We start from the raw sequence: 25,113 nt of genomic DNA on the forward strand, positions 1-25,113 counted from the left end.
GGCGCATTCACGTAAGTACACCGAGTTTCTACAAATGATTGAGAAATTAACATAAAAGATTGAGAAAAAGAGAAAAAAAGAAAAGATACAGTAGAGAAAAAGATGAGACCTCTCCGAGCGTGTTAGCGAAAAAAAAAAAAAAAAAAAAAAAAAAAAATAGTACGCGAGTGCACTCGAAAGAGGCTGTCCGATCATCATTTTTCCTCTTTTTTTTTCTATTTATTAATTACAAATCAACTCAAATTCTCGATATTTGATATTTATAAGCGAAGAAAGTAACGCTGTTTTAATATCCACGTACATAATTGAATGTCTACGTGTAGTGTTATGCTCGAAACAAAAAGCTCGAGACAGCTCTTTCGATGCAGTATACAAAGCAACTGACTTTAACACAGATATATAAGTTTAGGCAAAAGAAAAAAAAAAAAAAAACAAAAAAGAGAGAGATCTAAGGAAAGAAAGTAAATTATTTTTAAAAAGAGATATTTCTCTATCTTTAAAAGAAAAGAAAAAACAAGGTAAAGATCGTAACGTAACAATCATATTCGTAAATTAAAAAGAAATTAATAATAATAAGAAGTAATCATAATCACAGTAATAATAATGATGATAATAATAATAATAACAACAACAATAATAATAATAATAATATGAAATAAAAAAAAAAAATGTTCGCTTTGTGCCGATGGTAAAATTCGTAACCGCAACTTTCTGACTTGGCAAACCATTTTGCCCTCTCCCCTTTCTCTCTGATTGTTGGGTTACCATCTCCGTTGTAATGGAATGGATATGGCACGTGGATTGGTCACTATGGTCTCGACTGGGCGCTCGGATCGGGTGGTTCGATGATGACCGATGACGATGATGTATCCCCCTACTTCCTCCCCACCGACACACTCGTACGTGTTCGTCCGTGCTTACACACGTCCTCTGCCGCGTGTTACACGGGTCTCCGCTCTCGTGGTGGTGGTGGTGGATGACGGTGTGTGTGGCGATCGGTTGACGCGACGACGGCCCATGGGATGTGGTGGACCCGCCAACGTCACTTCTCTCCTCGACCACAATGGGATCTACCTGCGCAACGTCAACAACCTACGACGACGACGACGACGACGACGACGACCACTACTTTGTCGGTGGTGGCCATCGACCACGACACCACACGCAACACACGAACGTCATCTATGGTTCAATCAACTGTTCGTCGAACTGGTGAATCGTCGATCAACGGCCTCTCTATCCACGGTGGCTCTCTCTTCGTTACGTAACCGAACACACGGGACCGACCAATGTGATCCGGACCGACCAAACGGTGCACTCCACACCACTGATTGGGTCCTCTGTTGGCATGCGCCGCTGATACCGATTCCGCCGGCCCATATGTAGAGCCCACGACCGCCCTCCGTCGAGGACGACGAAGACGGCCACCTTGTTTACCAATCCGGGGACATCCTGGCAAATAGATGTTCGTGAATACGTGAATACAATAATTGTAGTAGATTTTAAGCAAGCCTCAGATCGATTGGTCGATCGATCGATCGGATCGGTTACCCACGGTATCTGCCCAATGGTCTCTCCTTGGCTCTCGCTCATCTCTACTTCGCCTCTCCTCCCCCTCTTGCTCTCGAACGTCTGCGTCTTTTTAGAGACGGTCCTGTTGGACCTTCGTACTCGTCGAAGGTTTACTTATTTCGTGAGTTCTTCGTCAACTAGAGTCTCACATTGATAACTCTTCGTTTCTTCGTTTCTGTACAGTTGTTGCAACGACCTCGACGACTTTTTTCATAGTTTCTCTACTTTTGAGAATTCCTCCTTTTTCATGAGAAGTGGTTCGAGACTTCTCAAATCAACGTAGGTTAGAAAGTAGCTTCTATCTTGATTTCTAAACGTTTAACATTGTAGATTTGTTAGAAAGTTCGGATCACTTGTAATTTACCTTTACAAATATTCATCTCGATCGAGTAGCCTAACGTTGTAATTAACTTAAAACGTATAAATCTGACACTGCTTCGAACATGTTTGAACCATCTCAAACACGTTCAATGATCTCTCTTTACCACCTTTTCAACTATCGTCTAAGTCTTTTTCAGTATTCTTTGCCTCAATTACCAGTACTCTGGACTTCTTATTTACCTCTGTTCAGGGTTTCTTATTAACTGTACCAAAGCGTTCCCATCTTGCACGTATGTAGGTCTCCTCTATAGTAAACTGTAAACGCGTCCAATGTCTCAGAGAGTGGTGCTAATTTTCTCTTCTCTTTCGCTCGGTGTTCGTTCGCGCGATTGAAAATCGGCAAACTCCGTTGTGGAGCCAGATGGAGAGACAGAGAGGCGAAGGAAGGAGGAGAGACAAAGAGAGATCACGCTTGCGCTATCTCCTCGATACCGTCTTCTTCGGGATGACGTGTTCCTCTGTCTTTGAACAGGCGCACGAGGACATTAGACATTCGCTCTCATCATCCCTGGCGACTTTTTCTCGATCGTCCGCCCCCTCGGGGCCCAACTGCGAAAACTACGAAAATATCACTCACGACTTGTCACCTGTGCATCGGGACTCGATAGCCAATGTCATGTCCTCAGGCTGCCGATTTTTTTACGATTAGGGTACCTCAGCTTTTAGGAGAACAGCAGTTCCGATCGATAAAAACATAAAGCTCTATGATACCGTTTTTTTCACTTGAATCATACATCCGTTCACAACGTACGGCGTACAGAACACCTGTTCCGTCCGAACGTCCAGCAGGAAGTGCGTCTGTATTGCTCTTCTCTTTTTCTTTTTTTTTTTCTTTTTTTTTTCAAATCATTAGATTCAAACTCTTTGAAATCTTTTGCCTCGATGTGCACCGAGAAAGATTGATCATCAACGAGGCGAAAGAATATGCCAAATAGCTCGTCGATAATGATAAATTGCGTCCGAGCATTAGAGATTAGGGCCTTCATGGAGCAACATAGACGATCTTCCATGGACGCGAGGTCTTTGACGTACCCGGCCGCTCATCTATCTTTTTACATTGCAGATAAAGTACTGGCCACCCTAGGAGAGGGTACTTTTGGAAAAGTTGTCAAGGTTAAGGACTTGCAAATGTAAGTTGGTAGCTCATGTATCTACTACCGTAGGTGAACCTACCTCGAGTCTGCGTTTTTTTTTTTTTTTTCTTTTTTCTTTATACGCAGTCTTTGTTTTTTTTTTCCACCCCCCTTTTTTGTATGCAAAACGATTTTTTGAGTTGATGTATTAATAAGTTCTTTCTTACTGTGTACGTTAAAAATTTTGTTCCAGGTTTCGGGAGTTTGTGATGGAAGTGTTCGTGGAGCGACGTAAGGAAATAATTGAATTCTCTTTCTAAAGACAATGCTGTTGTCTTGAAGTGGGGAACGCGTGTTTTCTATTTTCGTGGAAGGTATTTGCTCATAAAAGTAGAAATATATTGTTTGGTTCATCGTGTTCAGGGAAAAGAGTCTGTTCAGTTACTAGTCAGAATGGTCAATTGGCAATATTTAATGGAAATTTTATAGAGTGAATTTTATAAAATGAAATAAAAGCTCGCTTTCGTGATGTTATAGTTCTAATGTTAATCAAAATTGCACAATCATCTGCTAATAATATTACTTAATCAACGAGTGATGCAGACTTCTGCTGCATAAATAAATTCCAGAATTTTATATGAACTATAATTCATATAAAAAAGTTATTCGTATTAATTTATTATTACCAGTAACTTGTAAAATTTGTTAATAACAATAATTCATTATTATTTCATGCATTTGTATCTAGTACAATTGTGTGATCAAACATGTTGATCACCTGCAAGATTCAAATTGGCAACGAACTTCCAATATCTGTTTCTAGTTCTTAATTACTCTTAAATATTCGACATATTCAGTAATTTCTGAACATGGTTCTCTAATAAATCACCCAAAAAACTCTTGAACCAAATAACGTGTCATTAACTTCGCGAGCAAAGTGCTGGCACAAAGATAGCATAACACTTTAGAAAAGGAATTCAGTTATTTCCTTTGCTCTCTCCAGCGAATTGTTCCAATAACGAATCTCCACAACGTGAAACGAAAATTTACGGACGTGTATAAAGGAACTTGTTCTACATTTTAGTGTCAATGTGACTCACGGGTTTGCCCTGTGGTGCTTATCCAAATCTACTTTGCCCTCCTCTTCACGTACCTCCTGATTTCCATTTCCGGAATATACTTTCTCGTTGGTCTCGGAACTTTCTATCCACCTAGAACGGCAACATGCACCGAGGCAAGTCGCAAAGGTGCGTGGCGCGACTCGAGTCATAGCAGAGTCAGAAATAGCCGTGCCGTAGTGTCACAAAATGACGCGCAAGTAGTCGCAATAATAGGATGGCCTTGCACTTTGTTTTACGGGCCTCGACGAGCGAACGAGTTGTCATGAAGTCGCTCGTCGGGATACCAACCAGGGGAGAATTTCTTTGAACCATCTTCTTTTCTTCTTCTTCACATTCTTCCTTTCTCTTGTGCTTTCCATTCTCCTCCCCTCCTCCGTTGCGTTTCGAACGAGCGCGCTTTTGTTGCCTGGTACATACTACAATACTTACATATGATGCTTCCGACCATATGGATTATTGGCGGTCCGATGTACGTGTCGTCTAATAAAAGTACAATGACGTTTGCAGGGATCACGTGATGGCGCTGAAAATCATTAAGAACGTAGAGAAGTATAGGGAAGCCGCAAAGCTCGAAATAAATGCCTTAGAGAAAATTGCGACCAAGGATCCGGAAGGCCAACAGTTAGTATTTGCGTGATTTCTCGACCTGGTGGGGACTCTGGACCGCGGCGAACAGAGGGCGATTCTTCGTGTAAAAATAAACTGAAAACTCTGGGGCGAGATTTTCGCCTACACCATTCCTTTTTATGCATATATATATATATTTTCAGTTTTAATTTACTTTGGACGTTTTGATTTAACTTGAGAATATGAGGAAAAATTGTTAAAATCTGCACTTAACTGTAATTTTCCTTTTTTTTTTTTTTTTTTATCAAAGACTTTGATACCCAAAAAGGTATGTAAATAGAACGTTTATCTCTTACACTGTGTTACAGCGTATGAAAGATGAATCATCGTGTTATTAAAAGCAACAGTGTTCAGCAAATAAAACCAGAGTATGATTCGACTGAATATGAGCAAGAAATTAGAAAGATTTTGACTGAAGCGTTGAAATTAGCGTTACGAAGCAAATTAGAGTTAAACTAACTTACACGCAAATATAATTTTTCTCGTATGAAATTTCCAATATCTAATTTACGTGAAATGAATTTGTACTTACTTAAAAAGAATCGTCTTCTATTTTCTCGCACCGTTTTTCCTGCCTACTTTCGTATATATTTTTACAAATGACGTACTCGTTTCTTATGTTCAACTAATGACGTTCGATCCGTTATTTTCAGCTTGTGCGTGAAAATGCTTGATTGGTTTAATTATCACGGACACATGTGCATCGCCTTCGAAATGCTTGGACTTAGCGTATTTGATTTCCTGGTATGTAACAGCATGTTTCTAAAATAGTGCGCATTAGTGATCCATGCTCTAACTATTTTATATTTACAGAGAGATAATAGTTACCAGCCTTATCCATTGGAACATGTCAGGCATATTGGATATCAACTTTGCTACGCAGTCAAATTCTTACACGATAATAAACTCACGCACACCGATTTGAAACCGGAAAATATACTATTCGTAGACTCCGATTATGACAGCATATACAGTAGCAAAAAGGTGAGGCACGATTTGCTTCTTCCATGTTAACATGGAACAATTTATTATAGTGTCACTTGGAATGTTCATTATATTTATAATATTTGCAATGAAATTAATAATTTCACTAGACATTGGTGTCGGAGAAAGAAAGACTACAATACATCAAATTGCATTTTATCTGTTTATATATGCAAAATTTGTAAAAACTAAAAAAGCAAGATTAATTTAAAACATTTTTGGAAAAACTTGTTCATTAGAGTGTGACTATCTGCTTCCAATTCTTGCATACTGATAGCCGAATTTTCATTTTATTAGTAACAGTGAATTAGTAATGCATAACGTTGCGTGATTCCAAGTGACACTTGCACTGCGTCAATCAACTATAGATAAAATGTATGACCGAGTGTCGTGTTCTTAAGTTTGTAAAAGAAGTTCCTTCTTTTTAAGCGGAGAGACATTAGGCGTGTAAAACGGACAGACATCAGACTCATTGACTTTGGTAGCGCAACATTCGACCACGAGCATCACAGCACGATCGTTAGCACACGACACTATAGAGCGCCTGAAGTAATTTTAGGTGAGTGACATTCGTAAAATCAGCTCGCTCCCGAGTTGCGAAATTTCTATTCATTACGTGTTTTGTACAGAATTAGGATGGTCTCAGCCTTGTGACGTGTGGTCAATTGGCTGCATCCTCTTCGAATTGTACCTGGGTATTACCTTATTCCAAACGCACGACAACCGCGAACACCTAGCGATGATGGAACGTATACTTGGCACGATTCCGCATCGTATGGCCCGCAAAACTAAAACTAAATATTTCTATCACGGCAAGTTAGACTGGGACGAAAAGAGCTCAGCCGGTCGATACGTTCGCGACAATTGCAAACCTTTGCATGTAAGTATATATTACTATTACTTGTCTAAGCATAGATTATGTAATTGTAAAAATTCTTACTTTCCTGTGTTTGTGCGCTTTTTTGTGTAAAAACGCTTCAATTCAATCATTAACTTACATTTTCTTTTTGTACGTATAGCGTTGTATGCTTTCGGACGACGAGGAACATCGACAATTATTCGATCTGATCCAAAAAATGTTGGAGTACGAACCATCTCAGCGAATAACACTGAAAGACGCATTGGCACATCCTTTCTTTGACGCATTGCCCGCGCATCAGAGACTGCCGGATCTTCGAGCAGCTGGCGATTCTCAACAAAGTCACGAACGATCACACTCTCTCTCACGATGAAGCTAGGAAAGGGACCGACTTCCGTGCTGGACAGACACCCCACTGTCAACGACGCTACTGCCTTACGTCGCTGTTTCCACACCTTTGAATCATATAAGACTGTATCTTTGCGGCAATAACAAGATTCGATGACGTAACCCGAATATCTAAACGAATCAGATTAAACGAAGAGACAAAAAGAAGAAAGGAAGAGAGGAAAATTAGAAATTTCACTAGGGTATATGTAATTATAAATTTGTTAGTAACGGAAGCTGATGGAGACCGCAAAATCGCATTGTTTATTGAAACGACGTAAAATAAAAAAAAAAAAGATCAACGCAGTAGTGCAATGGTGCTGTGGAATTTAGATTCGACGTAATTTATGATAGAGATCATCGAGAATCTTTGCGTAAAATGATACAACTCTTTTTGCGAGATTTTTAAAATTGGTACGTGATACCACTTGATGAGGTAGGTCCCTGTTAAACTGGTTTGTTAAAAGACCAGTGTGTCTGCTCAGTGTAGCGTAAGAGTCCCGCCACTTATAAACATTTTCTAAATGCTCTTCTGTACATTTTATCCTTTAATTTTATTACAATGTTATTATGCAACAAAGTTTGGAAGAGGGGTCGCAGTTTATACTCTGTTTGTCATAGATTGATGACCACGGCGTGTTTAGTAGTTAAGAAATCAGATTTAGCATTAAGAAATAAGTAAATATACGCGTACGTGTTGACATTAATTAAGATTAACAAAGAAGAGAAAATGAAAGCGAGAAAGGGAGGGAATGTGTGAGAGAGAAATCCATGGAACGCCAATTCACCGTAGTAAAATACACGTGTTGACGTTTTTAGGATACGTTATATACGATTTACTTTAAAAAATCCTATAAAGTATTTTTTTTTTCCTCGAAAAATTTCTTGTATAAAGACAACGCAAATTATGTTTCTTTTGTTTTTGATTCAGTATAATATCCAAACTTCGTGCATTGTCTTACGATATTACAGACAATCATGCGTATTTTAAGTTCCGCTAGCCCGAGAAAGTTAAAACGAATCGATCATTTTCTAAATACGCGCGTGTCGCACGTCTTTTAGAAAAGAACCGTGAGCTTACGTACCTAAGAACGTCTCCGCTTTTATTTAATAGAGAGATAAGTTCTTCAAAATACGAAGCCTCTTCATCTTGTTTGCCTCTTTTAGTTCTTATACTCGTACATACGACATGACGAAGTTTACCACATCCTGCTGCTCGTACAAACTACAAAATGGAATATGTCTGAGCACTGCGAAAAAAAAAAACAAAAAAATGCTGTTTCGGGTAGCAATAAAATACATTTCTTTCAAATAATTATTTGAAATTTATTTTTCGAACCAAGTGAATCAAACACTTCATCCCAATAATTTAAGTTGGTCGGATACATTGTATACAATATCTAACATCTATGAGATATTTTTTTACAACACACATTCATACATATTGCTCATACATACGCACGGAAAACATAAAAAGCTATTACATACGAGCCTGCTCAACAGGCTCTCACAACACCATGCCGAATAAAAAAAAAAAAAAGAACCTCGTGCACATCTGCAGAACCAATTTAGTCAAATTTCATCGAAATAAATTTGCATATAAAGTGACGATGACGGATTTTCAATTTGAATTACAAGAATTACAAGAATTACAATTTAGGCCACGGATACACTGGAGGAACCGATGATTTGTAACTTGTATCGTACAACTGCGCCGTAATGAATTCTTTATAGTCTTTAGGCTGAGGATGAACCGTAGCAAGACCTGAAATAAAATCAATCATTCTGGTGCATACTATAATCGCTGGATACAACAGTAAAAGTGCTGAAAAGTTAAAAAGCCTTACCAGTGTCGTAACCATACTCCATCACCTCACTGGCTATCGTCAAAGAACATTTCTTAATATCTTGCAGCGGTGGATACAAGTTTCCTTTCTCCAGGTCATCTTCGGAAACCATGTCGGCCAACGTCTTGGCAGCAACGAGGAATGTATCTTCAGGAATGGTGCGCATACCGCAGCATATTACGCCCAACGCTACTCCAGGGAAGATGTAACTGTTATTTCCCTGGCCAGGATAGAAGGTCTTTCCATTGTACGTTACCGGCGGGAATGGCGAACCACTGGCGAATATGCATTTACCCTGTGAACATTTGAAATTAATTACTAAATGTTTTATCGTTTGCACATTGCAGTACATAAATATTTTGTCTTTGTGCTATCCAGTAACGGAGTTTTATAATAGTTCTGTGATAATAATACCTTTGTAGCGGTATACGCTTGCTCGGCAGTACATTCTGCCTTGCTTGTTGGGTTGCTAAGAGCAAAGATTACAGGCTTCTCATTGTTATTTGCCATTTCCACCAGTATCTCGGTGGTGAACGCACCGCCAACTGCCGCGGCACCAATGAGCACCGTTGGTTTCGCCACTTTCACAACTTCCAGCAACGTGTTTACCGGCGCGTGATCACGGGCAAAGCGCAGTTTGTGTTCTGTTAATCCACCGCTTGGACGATCCTTGACAATTAATCCTTTCGAGTCGACCATCCAGATCTTGCTCTTGGCTTCTTCCTCGCTGACACCTTCTTTCTGCATGGCCATCACGCACAACCACGCAATACCCAACGAAGCCTGTGCAATTCAACGAAACGTCGTGATACACCGTCGATTAATAATTTAAAACAATATAAAGTAAATCGTTTACCTCTCCAGCACCTTGAAAGACAATCGTGTTCTGCGACAGCTTTGTATTCGTCACACGAAGAGATGCCAGCAAACCAGCCACAGCGACTGAAGCAGTTCCTTGGATATCATCGTTAAAAGTGCAATAGTGATCGCGATATTTACTGAGCAGCCTGAACGCATTGGCGTTTCCGAAATCTTCAAACTGAATTAAAGTGTTCTGTCCGTATCTTTTGACGACAGCCTGCATAAACTCGTCCAGAAATTCGTCATATTCCTGACCAGTGACACGTTTATGCTTGTGGCCAATGTAGAGAGGATCTTCTAATAGAGTCTGGAATGGGAGTTAATATTAAATCATCTTGTTAAATACTAATTTTAATTACAATTTATTACTTATTTATATATTATATTATATTTATAATTTATATTTGTGTATAACTAAGTAGATATGTATCATATTTTGAAAACTTTCTTTCTTCTTTTATTTAAAAAGTAATACCTTGTAATAATCTGTACTGATTGACCGAATTCGGGATTCAATTTTGTTTGTTCAATCAAGATAGAAATTTCAACAATAAGAATTAACACAATCTTTCATATAAACTCACATTCGATATATATAATTTACATATATAGTTTATACTTCTTTCATTACTGTCAGAAATATTTTCATTTATTAAGAGTTGATTGCCACATAATTAACACATTCATAATTTGCTAGCCCATATAAGCTAGAGGCCTTGATTGTGTTAATTATTTAGAAGCTTTTGTACCAACCTGAGTGTTCGTACCAACATCCAAGGTAATTGGTAAGCACTGACTAGGTTTGATTCCAGCCAGGGCGGTATACAAAGATAATTTTCCAACTGGTATGCCCATACCATAGGCTCCTAAGTCACCCAGGCCCAATATTCTTTCACCATCGGTAACAACGATGGCTCGTACATCGTGTTCAGGCCAATTGCATATAACGTCATATACATGGCCTTTGTCATGTATGCTTATGAACAGACCTCGTGGTCTTCTATAAATTAAACCGAATTTCTGACAGGCTAAACCCACTGTCGGCGTGTACACCAGCGGCATCATCTTCTCTACATTGTCTCCCAACAGACGGTAGAAAAGTTTTTCATTTCTATCCTGTAAGAGTGATAATGTTTTTTCCAATAAAATATCGGAGTTTCTCCTAGGTACAGTGAGGAACGGTTGTGGTAAAATTAAAAATATAGAACAACTTCTTTACATTCCATTTTCTTTGGATTGCAGTTTAAATTCTTTGAATTAAAAATTTAGAATGTTATACTGTTTGCAGACTGTGTTCTTTGAATTCAGAATTTTTCAAATCAAGTTGTCGATAGAGGTATAAAATATTAATTAGAGTACGTACCAGTAAACCTATGAGGTATATGTACTTTGACAAATCATTCTCGTAACGATCCAGATTCAAACGACAGAGTTCTAGTTGTTCTTCTTGAGTTTTCACCGCTGCTGGCAATAAACCATGAATACCCAATGTCTGCCTCTCCTCAAGAGTGAAGGCCATTCCCTGTAACAAAGAATTTATTTGTTAAATACTGCGAATCTCTATTTTAGACATCTCATGCATATATTTCTGAATGTTACATGCATTTTATGCATCTCTGCTTCTTCCAAATTTTCATTAATGCATAAATTTTCAATAATTCAGCTATTATTATTATTATTATTATTATTATTATAAAAGATACTATAAATAACAGATATACTACAAATAATATAATATTATAAAGGCCATTATAAATCATTACTGTCTTACATCTCAATCTAATCTACGTATTGGGCGAAGAAGTTGGGTTTGATTGGATTTTTTTGTCACTTGTCAAGAATAGATTCGACTGCTCGAATGTAAAGGTTGAACTATACTTGCTGCCTTGGTGATCTGACGATCCTCAAATGACTTGAACTCGCTCGCTGAACTTTCTTTCTGAATTGAACTATTCTTTGTGTATCGGCCTTATATTACTTTATCCCATAACGTAATTTAAACATACTTTTTGGGCCCAACGATACCGCCTAGGGATGCGTTCCTCGCATTAAGATTTTATATACTGATTTTTGTCCCTTTAATAGAATCAAAGTTTTCTTTGCAATAAAGAAACTTGTTGAGTTTTGGAATTTGGAGTCATACCAATTCTAAGGCTCGATGAATTTTATATTCACATTAAGGTTTTAGGATCCCCATGTTCGGTAAGACCGAACAATTATTATAAAGATAACAATTATTATAAAGATAGTTTAACACTTTGTTTCTTTCATTGATTTCATTTAATTCAAAATGATAGCGGTATCATGTAGTATATATTGAACGAATGCAATAAATAGAGCAATGAATCATAGGGACGGTCTAATATATCTTGACATTGATAGAAATTATTCCATTATTGTCTAGAGTGGGTTAATGAGAAAATTCCTGTCAGCGAGTAGTGAACGTGAGTGAAAGCCAATCAGCTGTTCTTCTGATTGCCTTCTGACTGACTTGACCTTACATCATGCAGCTTTAAATAACATTCGATGTTTGCAGGCCTAAATATGACGTGATCTATTAAAATAATTTTGTTTAAACTCTCTCGTGGAAGAGAGAGTTTAATATTTTCGATATTAGAGGAAAAAATATTTTTGAAATTATGAAAGTGATTGATTTTTCATTCGATTCCATTTGCAAGTATGATCGGGAACGATCGACCAATTGAAAGCTACTTAAATTCAACCGAGTCAGCACGGATATCTTGTTCGAGTAGACAAGAAAGGTGTCGCGATGACGAACGTCGTCGCAGTCGCATTATGTAATTGCTTTTTATTGATTTTTATTTATCGAAACTTATATTTATGTATGTATCATCAAGGCCAAGAAGGCAAAGCTTTAGAGAAGCAACCAAACGAATGAAAGTTTGAATTCTAGAATTGGTAGAATAGTTGGCACGACCAAGTTCATAATTCTTTAATTAATTTCAATTTAATTTTTCATAGAAATCTTGTGATTTTGTTATTAATCTTTTGATTTTCTTTACAATTTTCATACGCAACTTTTAAGGATTTGAACATGCAGGTAAAAGCTTTCATTTCAACTTCTTTAATAAACAAATCGAATAAATAATCAATGCAAATTATATAATACAATTTATTATCATTTCGCAATATTTAAATATTTTATAACATAATGTAAAATTATAATATCATAAATATTATAATATTCGTATAATATTTGTTGCAGAATTTCAAGTTTCCATGTATGTAGCTTTTTAAACGGCGATAGCCACTTTGTTGTAAATTTTGTTTAAACGGCGATAGCCACTTTGTCGTCCGATAGTAATTAACGAAATAATTATGCATTCAAAAAGTATCGTATTAATTAAGCTTTCATACGTCAATGAATGCAACGTTTCTAAAATAACAAGTTATTAGATATCATACGATATCATATCAATAGTTTATTATTAGTTTAAGAATATTAATTAATACAATATATATGTACAATTATTATACGAGTATCATATAATGCACAATGTATCGTGTATTTTCATAAAATGCAAATAATTTTGAATCACGTTTATCTGACCTATAAACTTTTGTCTTTTATTTAAAAGGTTAACAAGCCGATGACTATTTGTGATTAAAAAAAAAAAAACAATCTATGATGAAACGAATGAATTTTTGAACGAAATTTCTTACTTTGGTTTGAACTCCATTTATAAAATCTGCTCGATATTAAATAATCTGTGATTTTGAATAAAAAATAAAGTATGATCGAATTTATCAGACTCTTTCGATATTAATTAATCTGTCAATTTAAATTAAATATTCAGCGTTGAGTTAATTAAATTACGACGGCTGCGGAATAGTATACTTATCGTAACAAAAATACAAAATGAAAAGAACATTTTGTCACGTAACGATGGAAAAATTGAAATTCTCCGATACGAGTGCAATAAATTTTTCCCGCCATCAGCATTTAGTTACTTTTCTTTCTTTTTTTTTTTGACAAAATATTCCATTGAGATCCCTCTAAGAGCTAAGACTAACTGGATAGCACCCAGGGTCAAAGCACTCGTCGAACGTATAGTACTTTTCCATCGGCGAACCGGGGTCGTTGACAATGCTTCAAACGTTTCAGCTAGACCAGTCGACCAGTCGACCGCGTCAATTGACATTTATTAATTATAATAGAAACCACAGCTCCCCTCTCAAACGTCTTTTCCTTTAGAAACCAATCGGCGATGGCCGCGAGTCGATAATGTTTTAATTGTTCTGACCATCGAACCAGACTTTTAAACGTCACGAAACTTACGCAAAATGTGTTTTACATTGCAAATAGATATCGCAGTTTCAACGTCTGCACTGTACTTTGCAACGTTCGTACAACATTTTTTTTGTTTTCATCGTGGAAGTATGAAATGTCGATTGTAATGCATGTATATAACACATTACCTACGTACTAATCGAACGATTATGGTATTTGCATAGATACGCACGTATTTCGAAATGGAGTGAAAGGACACTCGAAAGTGCATTGTGAATGTGTAACAGAATATTTATTTGTCAAGTTGAGCAGACTAGTCAGATTTCTTTGGTCAGAATTTTGCAAGCAAAGACAAAGCAATTAATTCGTAAAATTTCATGATGGAACAAAAATCTTTGTATTTTATCACAAGTTAACAAAAATTGTACTAATTCATTTAATATATGAATAAAACATACACATGTTTTTTTTTAAATCATTAAATTCTAACTATTTAATGATTTAATAATTTAATTTAAAAAAGAAATCTTTCAATATTAAATTTCTAATTCTTGTATCATAGTAATGTATTATAGTAATAGTCAAGTCATTTTAAATTAAAAATTCTTAATCAATGGTAAATCCTTAAAAAAGAATAGGTATCTCTCGATATTAAATTTCTGACTGGCGTACTATACCACAATATACTTAAAAATATTTTGCCAATTCAGTCTATAAGTGAAATGTACAAATACTTCAAATCCTTAATTAATTATAGAAAAGAATTTTAAGTTTCAATAATTTACATTGTAATTAAAATTCTCTCTCAAGAAACATAAATAAATCTCTCGATATATTAAACTTCTTGCCATATCGAATCCAATTCGTTACAGTTTTGCACATATTGTCTATCATTAAATCTTATTGCATACCTACACGTTACATCAGCAACATTTCATCCATTAGTTACACAACCGATCTTTTTCTTGAAGTTCAACAAACGAGGTGGCATTTTTATCGTTACGCAATCAGCGTAAGTTTCATTAAGGTGGCGGAAACTTTCGAAATTTCGCAACGAGATAATGCACGGAGTACTCGAAGAGACGAGGGGAATAAAATCGTTCGAGATGAACCAAAGTGATCTTTAATATCGGAAAAAAAAATATCTGTCTGAAGTTGCTCGAGATCTCCTGATTTCTAGTTTAAACAAAAAATGTGTATTTGCAATTCGAAATTCAAAGTGATGTCTGTAAAAAAAAACAAAAAATAAAACATGTATGCTAAATACCACGTTAAAAATCGTCAAGACAAGATTACATATCTGTCCAATGCGTTTTTCAAGATGAGTTATTACATGATCTCGCAGACATTTCAAAATCACGTGACTTTAGAAAAAGAACGAAGTGATGGATGGATTGGAAATCTTCCCGGATCTATGTACATCGGATGATACTTCACTAACGATCTTTGACACTTTGTCGTTCGCGTGGAAACTGCAGAATGATCGCAGAGCAGTTTGTGAGAAAAAAAAAGGTCATATTTAATTTGAAACTTATTCTACAAGAAAAGAAAATAATTTAGATTAATAGTATGCTTGTAATAAATATAAAAAAATATAGATATATAGATATAATATATGTAGATATTAAAAAAAAAAAAAAAAACATATATGTTAAATACTATGTTAAAAATACCAAGACAACATTAGATATCTGTCCAGTGCATTTTTCAAGATGAATTATTACATACTCATGTACATACGTTTCAAAATCACGTGACTGGAAAATTATACGTGTGACATCTTGTCTTTAAAATTTCCCTTATTATCGTTATTTCTCTTCAGCTATTCAAACAATTAGCCATTATTGTTTAAATAACAATAGTGTAACAATACTTAGATTTCCCTAGGTTTTGGAGTAACACCTTGCATTCGTATATTCTTCCAATGAAATTTTTATAGAACATATCATATAAAATTCATCATAACATATCATATAAAATTCGATTATATCGAGGTACAAAGGTACAAATAGCAGCTCGATTAAGGATTAAGTTGTACAAGACTCTAATCAATTATAATACCTTTTCCTTTTGCAAGTAAACAGAGTTCAATGTATGCACTACAAGTAAATTGAATACCTTCGAACGTATACTGCGATTTTTCAGACCATAAACAGTTTCGAATGAAAGTTTATCATTGTTCAAGTGTGATAATTAAATTTTCAAAAATAGCGAAAGTAAGATCGTTTATTTTTCAAATAGGATCAGATTGCTTTTCTTTCCCCTCCGTTATATCGTGAGTATTCCATTTGAGGAGCTTATAATTTTGTTTCTTTCTTGTCAGACGGCCTGAAAATGACTGAAAAACCGTCGCGTCGCGTTGCCACGACCCTTCAACGAAGATTCTCTGACACGAAGGCAAAACTAAAGCAAAGGCTCGATTCAAGTCAGAATAATTCAGAATTGATGACGAATACCCTTCCATCCAGAGCGAGTAGAGGTTCAGGAATGCGCGCGGTTCTGGGAAAGTCCGGCACGAGGTCCCACCAATCCGTGTCCATTGTCCTCGCCAGTTCTCTACAGGATCCTCGAGTCTCGCGACTCGACAAATCCTCGATGGAAACGGTTGCCAGGAGTTGTGCCGGCTAACAAGCGATCGATACGAAACTCTGCAAGTCTTTAGTTACTGAACGAGCCACGACCTACCATAAGGATCTTAATACTTGCTCCGATGCGTATCACGCACAATTCAGCTGCGCCTTTGATAGAAGGGTGCCAAGCTTTGTTCAACCCCTTAACGATATAATGGTACACTGACATTCACATACAGACTGTATGCCAGACCATTCAATTCTCATTCGTTGTTTCATCAGTTGTTCATCTTTGTGCATTATTTCACGTATTCTTTTCATTTTTTTGTTAACATTGTTCAGTCAAAATTCTTTGTTTGTTAGACGTACATACGAGAGAAGAATTCAACATCTTTTTTCACATGTTTCTGTACTTGGCTCTTTGCTAAAATTTTCCAAATTTCACATTTATTTTGATATGTAAAAGAAAATATAAAGTTGCGACTCTGTATGATGAAAATTTTCATTTTCTTAGACACGTTACACTCCCCTTTCGTGCCTTGCATACGTATTTTTGAGAACGTAATTGATTAATAAAAGATAAGTAAATAAACGATAAAACCTCGATGGAAAATTGTTTCACCCGCTATACTTTGAATATATTTTTGCAGTTTCAAAGATCAGCAGATATATATAATATTAATAATTATTAATTACGAACAAACAATCAGTGGTCAATTAAATTAAACATTAAACAAAATTCTCTCTCACAAATTATCGTAGGGGAGTTCAAAAATTCGTGGCAAACAATTCGTGAGGCAGTTGTATTTATTATTATCCCCTATCTTCTATCAGCTGATTCATGAATGTTTGATCGAGTGCTCGCGTGATTTTTGCATAATAACAAGGGAGGGGGGGGGGGAGAAATAGAGGAATGACGACTGTCGACGAATCGTGTTTTTCAGCTCATTAAAAATTCAGTTCATTCGAGTTCATCGCGAGTAAATGAAAAGGAGAATTTATTTTAAATAAGAGACTGTGATTAAAGACGATTAATTGTAAGAATTAAGGGATTTTATTAATAGACCTAACAGATCATTCTGTCGATGATAGCTACTGAGATTCTCTTTAAATACAAAAGAATGCTTGAGCTAATAAATTCACCGCCACGCGAAATTTATACGCTTTGTCTATAAAACGAAATATTTAATTTTTTCATAATAAAATGTACACTTTTCATTTTCATAGTTATGCGATTTTATAGCTTTCATCTGGTTACGCGTGTTATTTCAAACATTTTTAATCGACGATTTAATCGTTTTAAAATATTCAGAAATATAGAACCACTGATCATCGATGACCATTCTGGCACGTGTTAATATGTAATACATTATGCAGTAAAGGCATTAGCATTCAGAATGATAATACATGTAAATTTCTATATACCCTGGATTTCAATGTACATGTGCATTTAGGTTTTGAATATTTTAATTCTCAAGCCTTCAAAATAAACGAACATTTTTTTAAATAATTTCCCTTGAAAATACAACTCCAGATGTAAAAATTTTTATTTTATTTCAGATACTTTCTAAAAACCATTTTGTATTCCTTCTTTAAATTTTTTTCTAAACTTCTTTCTTGCTATATTTCTCCAGAGAAAATTTCTCTAAAGACTTTGCAAAAATTTTCTCCTGCTAAAAAAAAAAAAAAACGACGCACTCTGTTTGTACTAGTATTTACAATATCTCATTCTTAATACTGTATAATGTTACGTAACTTTAAGTTTTATCTCAATTTTCGTAATTCTTATCTTTTTCTTTATCATGGTGCTATTATTCTGTTCTAAATGAGAAATTAGAATAGAATAACAGTGAAATGAGTAACAAATAAAAGAACGTTAATCTCGATATAATTTATCTATTTCTAGTAGAATCATTTGTTTTTTTTTGTTTTTTTTTTTTAATGACTCAATTGTCCATCCATTTTTCATTCTAACGTTAAATGCTAAAACAGTCGTTTATGACTCGTTGGTTTTATAACAAATGTTCCAACAAATTTCATCATTTTTCAAATACGAAAGAAGCTTGTTAATTGAGTTAAATTTCAATGAAGAAAAGGAAGAAAATCGATCGCGATTGACCATTCTTCTTTACGATCTCATATTAAGCAAGTCTTTGTTGATAAGTGTATCAGAAGCTATTATTATCGTAACGATCGGCGTCGATAATTTAAGTAAGTCGTGGAAAAGAACGGGCTTTCGAAAGTGATAGAAAAAGTGATATCGCAAGTCTGAAACTTTCGTAGAAAGATACGTTATTTCTTTTTTAATCGTGTTAGCTTTTAAAGACGGCTGCTAACCGCGAAATTCCAAGTAAATTTCGTAATCGCGATCGGACATTTCTACGTGGAACATTTGGACGTCCACTTTGCACAGTCATTCAGAAACTTATTTTAGTCTGGACAATGCCACTACAAATCACGTGTTTCAAAGCTGAGAAATTCGCTGAAATTCATTCCGCTTGCAATTTTCTGAGATTGCAATAGTCGCGTAATATTTGCCTACATTTTTTCCTCAGTGTTTGGATTTCAAGAAAATATAAATTTTCAGATATAAAAATATATCCAATTTAAGTGATCTAATTTAAATAATATTTTCTTCACTTGTAACAATCAATTTAATTTGTCATGTAATGATGCAACATCCAAATATTTATTAACATTTGCTTCGTGAAAAACAACTAAACATCTAAATTATTTTCTTTTCTATTCGTCAATTCGTACGATTTTGATTTTAATTTTAGCCGATTTTATTTGAAAAGGAGGTCTAGATTAATTTAAATGAACCATCTCTGTAGAAACATCATCGTCCATAAAAAAAGAATGTGAGGAAGATAACAGTGCTTTATCATTTACGTAAAAACTGTCTGTTTCATCATCCTCAGGTTGTCATACCACCACTTGTTCCGCTTCTTAATAAACGTGCCGTGAAAGTAAATTTCGTGGAATCGCAACGACTACGTGACCTTTTGGACGTAATCGAATAATTATCCTTCTAACGAATAATCATCCACGTATCTCATATTTTCATTCTGTTTGTAGAAAATTATTACCAAGTAACATTTTCCATAATATTAGTCATAATTAAAAATATTGTATAATTATATTTCCAATTTTTGTACTGACACATTAAATAATAAATGAATAAAATATTAGAATGGCGATATACACGTAAGAATCTACATGAGTCATTTAGAGTACGGAGAAGATAGGATACTGAACAGTAAATCTTTTCATTTATAAATTACTATACAGCTCAAGCACATATCGTACAAACTAAATTAAAAGATCTTTGATTCGCAAGTAGCCATTAGAATTACGCATGCGCCACATAAAACAACAAACGAGTTTTCATCGCTATAGAATAAAAGTAACACTGAAAGATACAAATTTCGCGCCAATAAAGCAACTGCGAAACGCAGACTATTTCGAGTTTTTAGGTCGATAGAAGTGCAAATACCTTGGATACCACGACAGTAAACAATAACAGATAGAAAACGACTGAAAGCCATAGTTTTTCCTTATTTTTGTAATTGTCATGAAATTGTCTAATACGTAAACAGTAGATTTTAATTGAAATTCATATTTTTGTAGACGCAACTTAATTACAGATTTCTTTCGTGTATTAAAACCTATAAGTAGCCTACTTCTCTATAGCTTCTCTATATCTGAAAATTTATATAAAATCTATATTATTCTGTATATTAGTGTATGTTTTTAAATTTCACACAAATGCATAGAAATCGTTCTAGTTTAGAGATGCGATATATGTTTTTTCGAAACGAAGTGAAAAGCACGAAGCACGTCGGTGTGAGACGTCAAACTGTCAGGGATCCTACCGGCATGGTATACCGCCGTTATTATTACACGTTGAAAATTGAAACACGTAACAACTTACCTTGTTCAGTTGGGGATTTTTCAGATGGTCAAGACCACGTAACAAGTTGGAAGGCACGACATCGCCATGTCCCCGCTGGCCGAGTTGATCCCTTTGAAGACTCGACATCGTTAAAGATTTAGTGTCACTGACTAAATGAGTAGTGCCTTGGAGCCTACAAACAACGAGCGAAGTTTAAGGCTACTTGAGGATGAATGTCGGTAGGGTAGAACGCAGTGGCATTACAGCGAGGTGAGGTTAGGGTGCGGGGAACAAATCTCAGTCACGTATCAATCACATGACTCCATCAGATCGCACTTTTTTTCATCTCGAGATTGCTCTCGCAATTCATTTAGATTACTTTATCGATTAAGAAATGTGAAAGAGAAAATGATAATTTGTTGATCGAAAGTTCATCGTCTGGTTGAACTATCGATATATAGCACAGTAAAATTTTTCTTTTTCTGGTGGATTTTTATTAATGTAGATGTCGCTTTTAAATTTTTGATCATAGTTACTATTTTCAGTGTATGATCGTATTTGTTTTGTTCAAATTTTGTTCTGTTAACAGTGAGTTAAGTTCGGAATAGAGTAAGTGTAAATGAGACGGGCGCAAGACGTGCTTGCTACGTCACTGAATATATAACTAGCGCAGGCGCATGAATCGCGCAGTCGCGCGACTTCGCCCATCGAACGAAAATTGTTCGAATTTTATTGCCTGGCCATGAATTGCATCATACATATCGAACAAAAAAATTGTACTATCTACTCTGTATCTCACGCAGACTATAATAATAATAATAATTATAATTATAAGAAATAATTAACATGCATGAACAACAATCTAACCGAAATTACAAAAATATCAATGATACAGTTTCCGCTTGAAACGAAAAAAGGAATGACAATAAATGCCACGCTAAATACCATTACATTTCTTTGACTTATAACGAAATAGTTCACCACTATTGCGCACCATGAAATGATTCATGTTCACAGAAGCATGACACAATTGTACAAAACCTCTGAACCATTACAGTTTTAATGATTAGAAACACTTTGTTCACTAATGTATAATTCTTTATACTAACGTAAGCAATATAAAAACTATTAACTATTTAAACTATAACACAATTATAACGCAGTAGAAGCAAAAATTCCTGATTTTTGTTTTTAGTATCAAGACACATTTGAAAATGCAGTTTTACCTGAAAATGCGTTTTACCTTCAGCTGATCGTGTTTGCTCTCTGGTTCAAGGTCCCTGGTCTCATAATGTAAGTTACACGACCGATGAAAAAATGTGGCAAACCGACACTCTAACTGCTTGAAAAAATGTTTCGAGGACATGCTCGCGATTTCCGTATAAATTGCTTCGTATTCGATCAAACATCCCTCGATGAACTATTGTATCTATTACTAATTATAAGATTGAGGTTAAACCGCGCGACTACTCGTATGACCATCGCGTCATACTGATAACTTAATGGTATACCCGCACGTGATCGTCAGCGTGTATCGAAAATGTAAAAGTTTTATTTCTGTTTTATTTCTCAAAAAATTGCTATTCGTTTGAATCTATTTACGATTAAGAAATCCTGAATGTACGATCGTTTATTAATATTTCGAAAACGAAAAGAAGTATTTTCTACCGTACTAACGATTGCAGACGGATCCATTTATTTTAATATTAAAAAATGTTAGCATATTGTCTTTTGTGCTTTATAAAGTTTTATACTTTTATTAAAGATAACATTTTTAGAGAATTTGTTATGTATTGTAAATTTATAAATTTTAAATAATATTATATACATATTTGTTAGGAATGTTGCAAATAGACATTAATAATATACTTATTAAACTGTTCACATTTGAAATATAAATTCAAACTCAAAAATTTTATCTTGTACGGAAAGAAATAAAAGATTGTTATTTATAAATTTAACAAAAATCGTTATATTTATAAATTCTATTATAAATTCTTTCATAGACGAAAAATTTTCTCACTGAAAAAGATACGACACGATTACAGAAAGAGAAACACTATTTTTTTATTAGATTTGACGACACATGAATCTGTTTTATTCCGTCGCGCGAGCAATATAATTGCTCATATATTCTGATAAGAAAAAATTAGTAAAATCGCGTGATAAAAGAAAAAGATGCACATGTCACAATAAAAATAAAGCGTGATCAGCGAACGATTATACATGAATCACGCGGCAAATTATAAAATGAACTGAATAACATTGTGACACATCAATGTTTTTAAAGGATTATCATTTCACGAATTTAACTGCTATCTTTTATTTACTTACGAAATAAAAACACAAGACTGTTTTAGATTACTTTTCATTTTGACGATTCTTTTTGGTATTCAAACTTTCGCGTTCCGTTGTGATATACGATGCAAGTAAATAAGTCAATAAATAAAAATTGTCGATTTAGCAATCGCAATTATTGCAATATCTCTCATAAAACATTCAATGAAAACAAAGTGCAATCACGCTCTTCATATCTTTGTTCTTCTCGAATATCGGCTAATGGAATATTTTTATGTAGCGTCATTGTGTAGTCTATCGAACAGTGACTATTGAAAACGTGAATTCTTATATGTATTTGTTTATACAAGTGAAACAAATACAACTACGTTTACGTCTACGTTTTAACATCGTAATTAAATATGCGTGTACCAACTCGATTCTTTTCACGCCTGGCGAATGACATTTCTGCGACTTGAAATATATCTTGTGAAAAAAAAAAAAAAAAAAAAAAACAAGAAACCATTGTGCATCTGCAGACGCCTAATGTAATCGAATGTCTTGTCTCAATGTTCGAAATTTCGAAAATAGAACATCGTGACTCACATTTTGCAGCTACGTACTCCAGTACGCATATCCTTCGAATGCTGGATTCCCATTGGTGATTCGAGTTTTACGACGAAATTTAACAAGAACAGCTGATCATATTGTAGTGGGAAATGATGAAACAATAAACACTCTTACTGTCTGTTTCTTTCACGTAGAAAATGAATGATCTAGAAAACTGAAGATCCTGTTTGATTGTTTGTGAAATCGATCCCACCAAGCACAGGTAGATTGCGACTGACGTTCGCGCAACTAACCAAAGTAATAACTAGTGCGCATACTCGCCTGTTGCAACTTCGTCATCGTAGAACTTAGGTCTTAAGACCGACGTTTTTTCCAAAAGTGATTCAAAGGAGAGATTATTGAATTATTACTTTCTACATTCTATGAATGATATAATGCTTAGACAATTTGATAGACATTTATAGAAATTCACATCATACGACGTGACATCATCTATGATAAAAGAACGATAACATGCTTTTATAATTCGTACAGTTAAATAGAGAAACTTAAAATTCATATTGTTCATAGTTGTAGTTAGATGGAAGGTATAAACATTCACTTGATTCGTTCTTTTTATGATTATTTGTTGCCATTGATAATGTTTCAAATATTTGCATGTAGCAGTGCGAGAAGCGATAAAATTATAATTATACGTCTGCAATTCCACTTTTCATCAGGAATAAGAAGTACGAAGTCTGTACTTTGCATGCTGCGGAATATTGTGTAATATGTACATTAAATTCGATCACATATTTGAATCCTATTGACAAAGCGAAGATTTTTTTATGTATATAGTCGTGTATCAATTCTAAAATGCTTATAGTTAACATAAACACGAAGAAATTAATATAAGAGAAAAGAGAAATAAAGAAATTAATATCTAAAGTAATAAGAAATATTATAACCTTTGCATAAAGATAATGCATCGCTTGTTAATGATACATTTAATGATGCCAGGGTCTTCTATTACGGTTTATCAATTATAAATTTTCTATCACACGCAAGAGTAAAGGTGAGAAATCAGAATGTGGAAAAAATTATAGTTAATCTCATATGATATAATGGTATGATCTTAGTTTTACGTAAAAAAAATTTCTGGATTATCATTAGATGTGAACTATAAAGTACGTATAAACACATTATCAGGCTTTTTTATTTTATAATCTTCTATGCAAAGATATATATATATATGATATGAATATCAAAGGAATAGTAAAACATTAAATCAAGATGATACGATGGTTTGAATTATTTTTATATCAATTGCTTGTGTACCCACCTCAACAAATTTTCGTCGATGTCCCTGAGATCTGCAATGTTTGGGCATCTTGATCTATAATCAAATAAATTAAAGAAAATTTATGATATTTCAACATAATTAATTAACCTACTTAAAGCATTCCATCCTTATTAGTTTTTTTAATGCCAATGTCTCAAATTTGACATAATACGTACGTGTGTACATATATCGATCATAATTTCATTTGTTTTTTAATATTGGAAAAATAATTCTTTTATTTTTCTAATGAATTTTTAGATATTTAAATACGTTTATAATTACTATCTATTTCGTTATCAAATACGTGTAGGCAAGTGGCCAGATTTTTATTTTAGGATGCGAAAAATTTAGAACATTAATTGTGGAGGAAATATAACTATAATAGTAATGCATGGATAAGTATTCAAGAAAGTCTATGTATAGAAAGTCTATCAAGTTTCTACTTTGATTGTTAAACATTACTCTCATTCCTTATACTTCATTTCACCATTATTTGTTTATTTAATCATTTTTCTC

The 25,113-nt window shown here is 34.6% G+C and overlaps 2 protein-coding genes across 3 annotated transcripts; one reads left to right on the plus strand and one right to left on the minus strand.

The window, feature by feature from the left end:
- Positions 1–1,022: 1,022 nt before the first annotated feature.
- On the plus strand, positions 1,023–8,319 carry LOC122534301 (serine/threonine-protein kinase Doa-like). Its single transcript, XM_043664809.1, has 9 exons — positions 1,023–1,199; positions 1,387–1,465; positions 3,017–3,083; positions 4,655–4,768; positions 5,428–5,518; positions 5,588–5,758; positions 6,188–6,317; positions 6,388–6,638; positions 6,778–8,319. The coding sequence occupies exons 1-9, from the start codon at positions 1,023–1,025 to the stop codon at positions 6,988–6,990; spliced, it is 1,293 nt and encodes a 430-aa protein (XP_043520744.1). The 3' UTR covers positions 6,991–8,319.
- On the minus strand, positions 8,310–23,562 carry LOC122534312 (NADP-dependent malic enzyme). Of its 2 annotated transcripts, none has more exons than XM_043664828.1 (8): positions 23,313–23,562; positions 20,469–20,622; positions 11,076–11,234; positions 10,466–10,828; positions 9,708–10,019; positions 9,266–9,634; positions 8,852–9,146; positions 8,310–8,769 (listed from the first exon to the last, which is right to left on the minus strand). In XM_043664828.1, exons 1-8 carry the CDS (start codon positions 23,363–23,365, stop codon positions 8,654–8,656), a joined length of 1,821 nt encoding a protein of 606 aa, XP_043520763.1. In that variant the 5' UTR covers positions 23,366–23,562; the 3' UTR covers positions 8,310–8,653. The 2 variants fall into 2 exon arrangements, with proteins under 2 accessions (XP_043520763.1, XP_043520762.1); XM_043664827.1 differs by lacking the exon at positions 23,313–23,562 and adding an exon at positions 21,656–21,890.
- Positions 23,563–25,113: the final 1,551 nt, after the last annotated feature.

Source organism: Frieseomelitta varia, unplaced genomic scaffold, assembly GCF_011392965.1.
Source record: "Frieseomelitta varia isolate USP_RPSP 00005682 unplaced genomic scaffold, Fvar_1.2 scaffold_586, whole genome shotgun sequence".
Lineage (NCBI taxonomy): Eukaryota > Metazoa > Arthropoda > Insecta > Hymenoptera > Apidae > Frieseomelitta > Frieseomelitta varia.

Bases quoted from the DNA above. Each gene is read 5' to 3' on its own strand.
- LOC122534312 (XM_043664827.1), bottom strand. From the start codon at position 21,795: ATGTCCTCGAAACATTTTTTCAAGCAGTTAGAGTGTCGGTTTGCCACA. The intron at 20,623-21,655 runs GTAAAACTGCAT...CGTTGTTTGTAG, and splicing joins AAGGTAAAACGCATTTTCAG to GCTCCAAGGCACTACTCATT. The intron at 9,147-9,265 runs GTATTATTATCA...AAATGTTCACAG, and splicing joins AAGCGTATACCGCTACAAAG to GGTAAATGCATATTCGCCAG.
- LOC122534301 (XM_043664809.1), top strand. From the start codon at position 1,023: ATGTGGTGGACCCGCCAACGTCACTTCTCTCCTCGACCACAATGGGAT. The intron at 1,466-3,016 runs GTTCGTGAATAC...TTTACATTGCAG, and splicing joins GGACATCCTGGCAAATAGAT to ATAAAGTACTGGCCACCCTA. The intron at 5,519-5,587 runs GTATGTAACAGC...TTATATTTACAG, and splicing joins TTAGCGTATTTGATTTCCTG to AGAGATAATAGTTACCAGCC.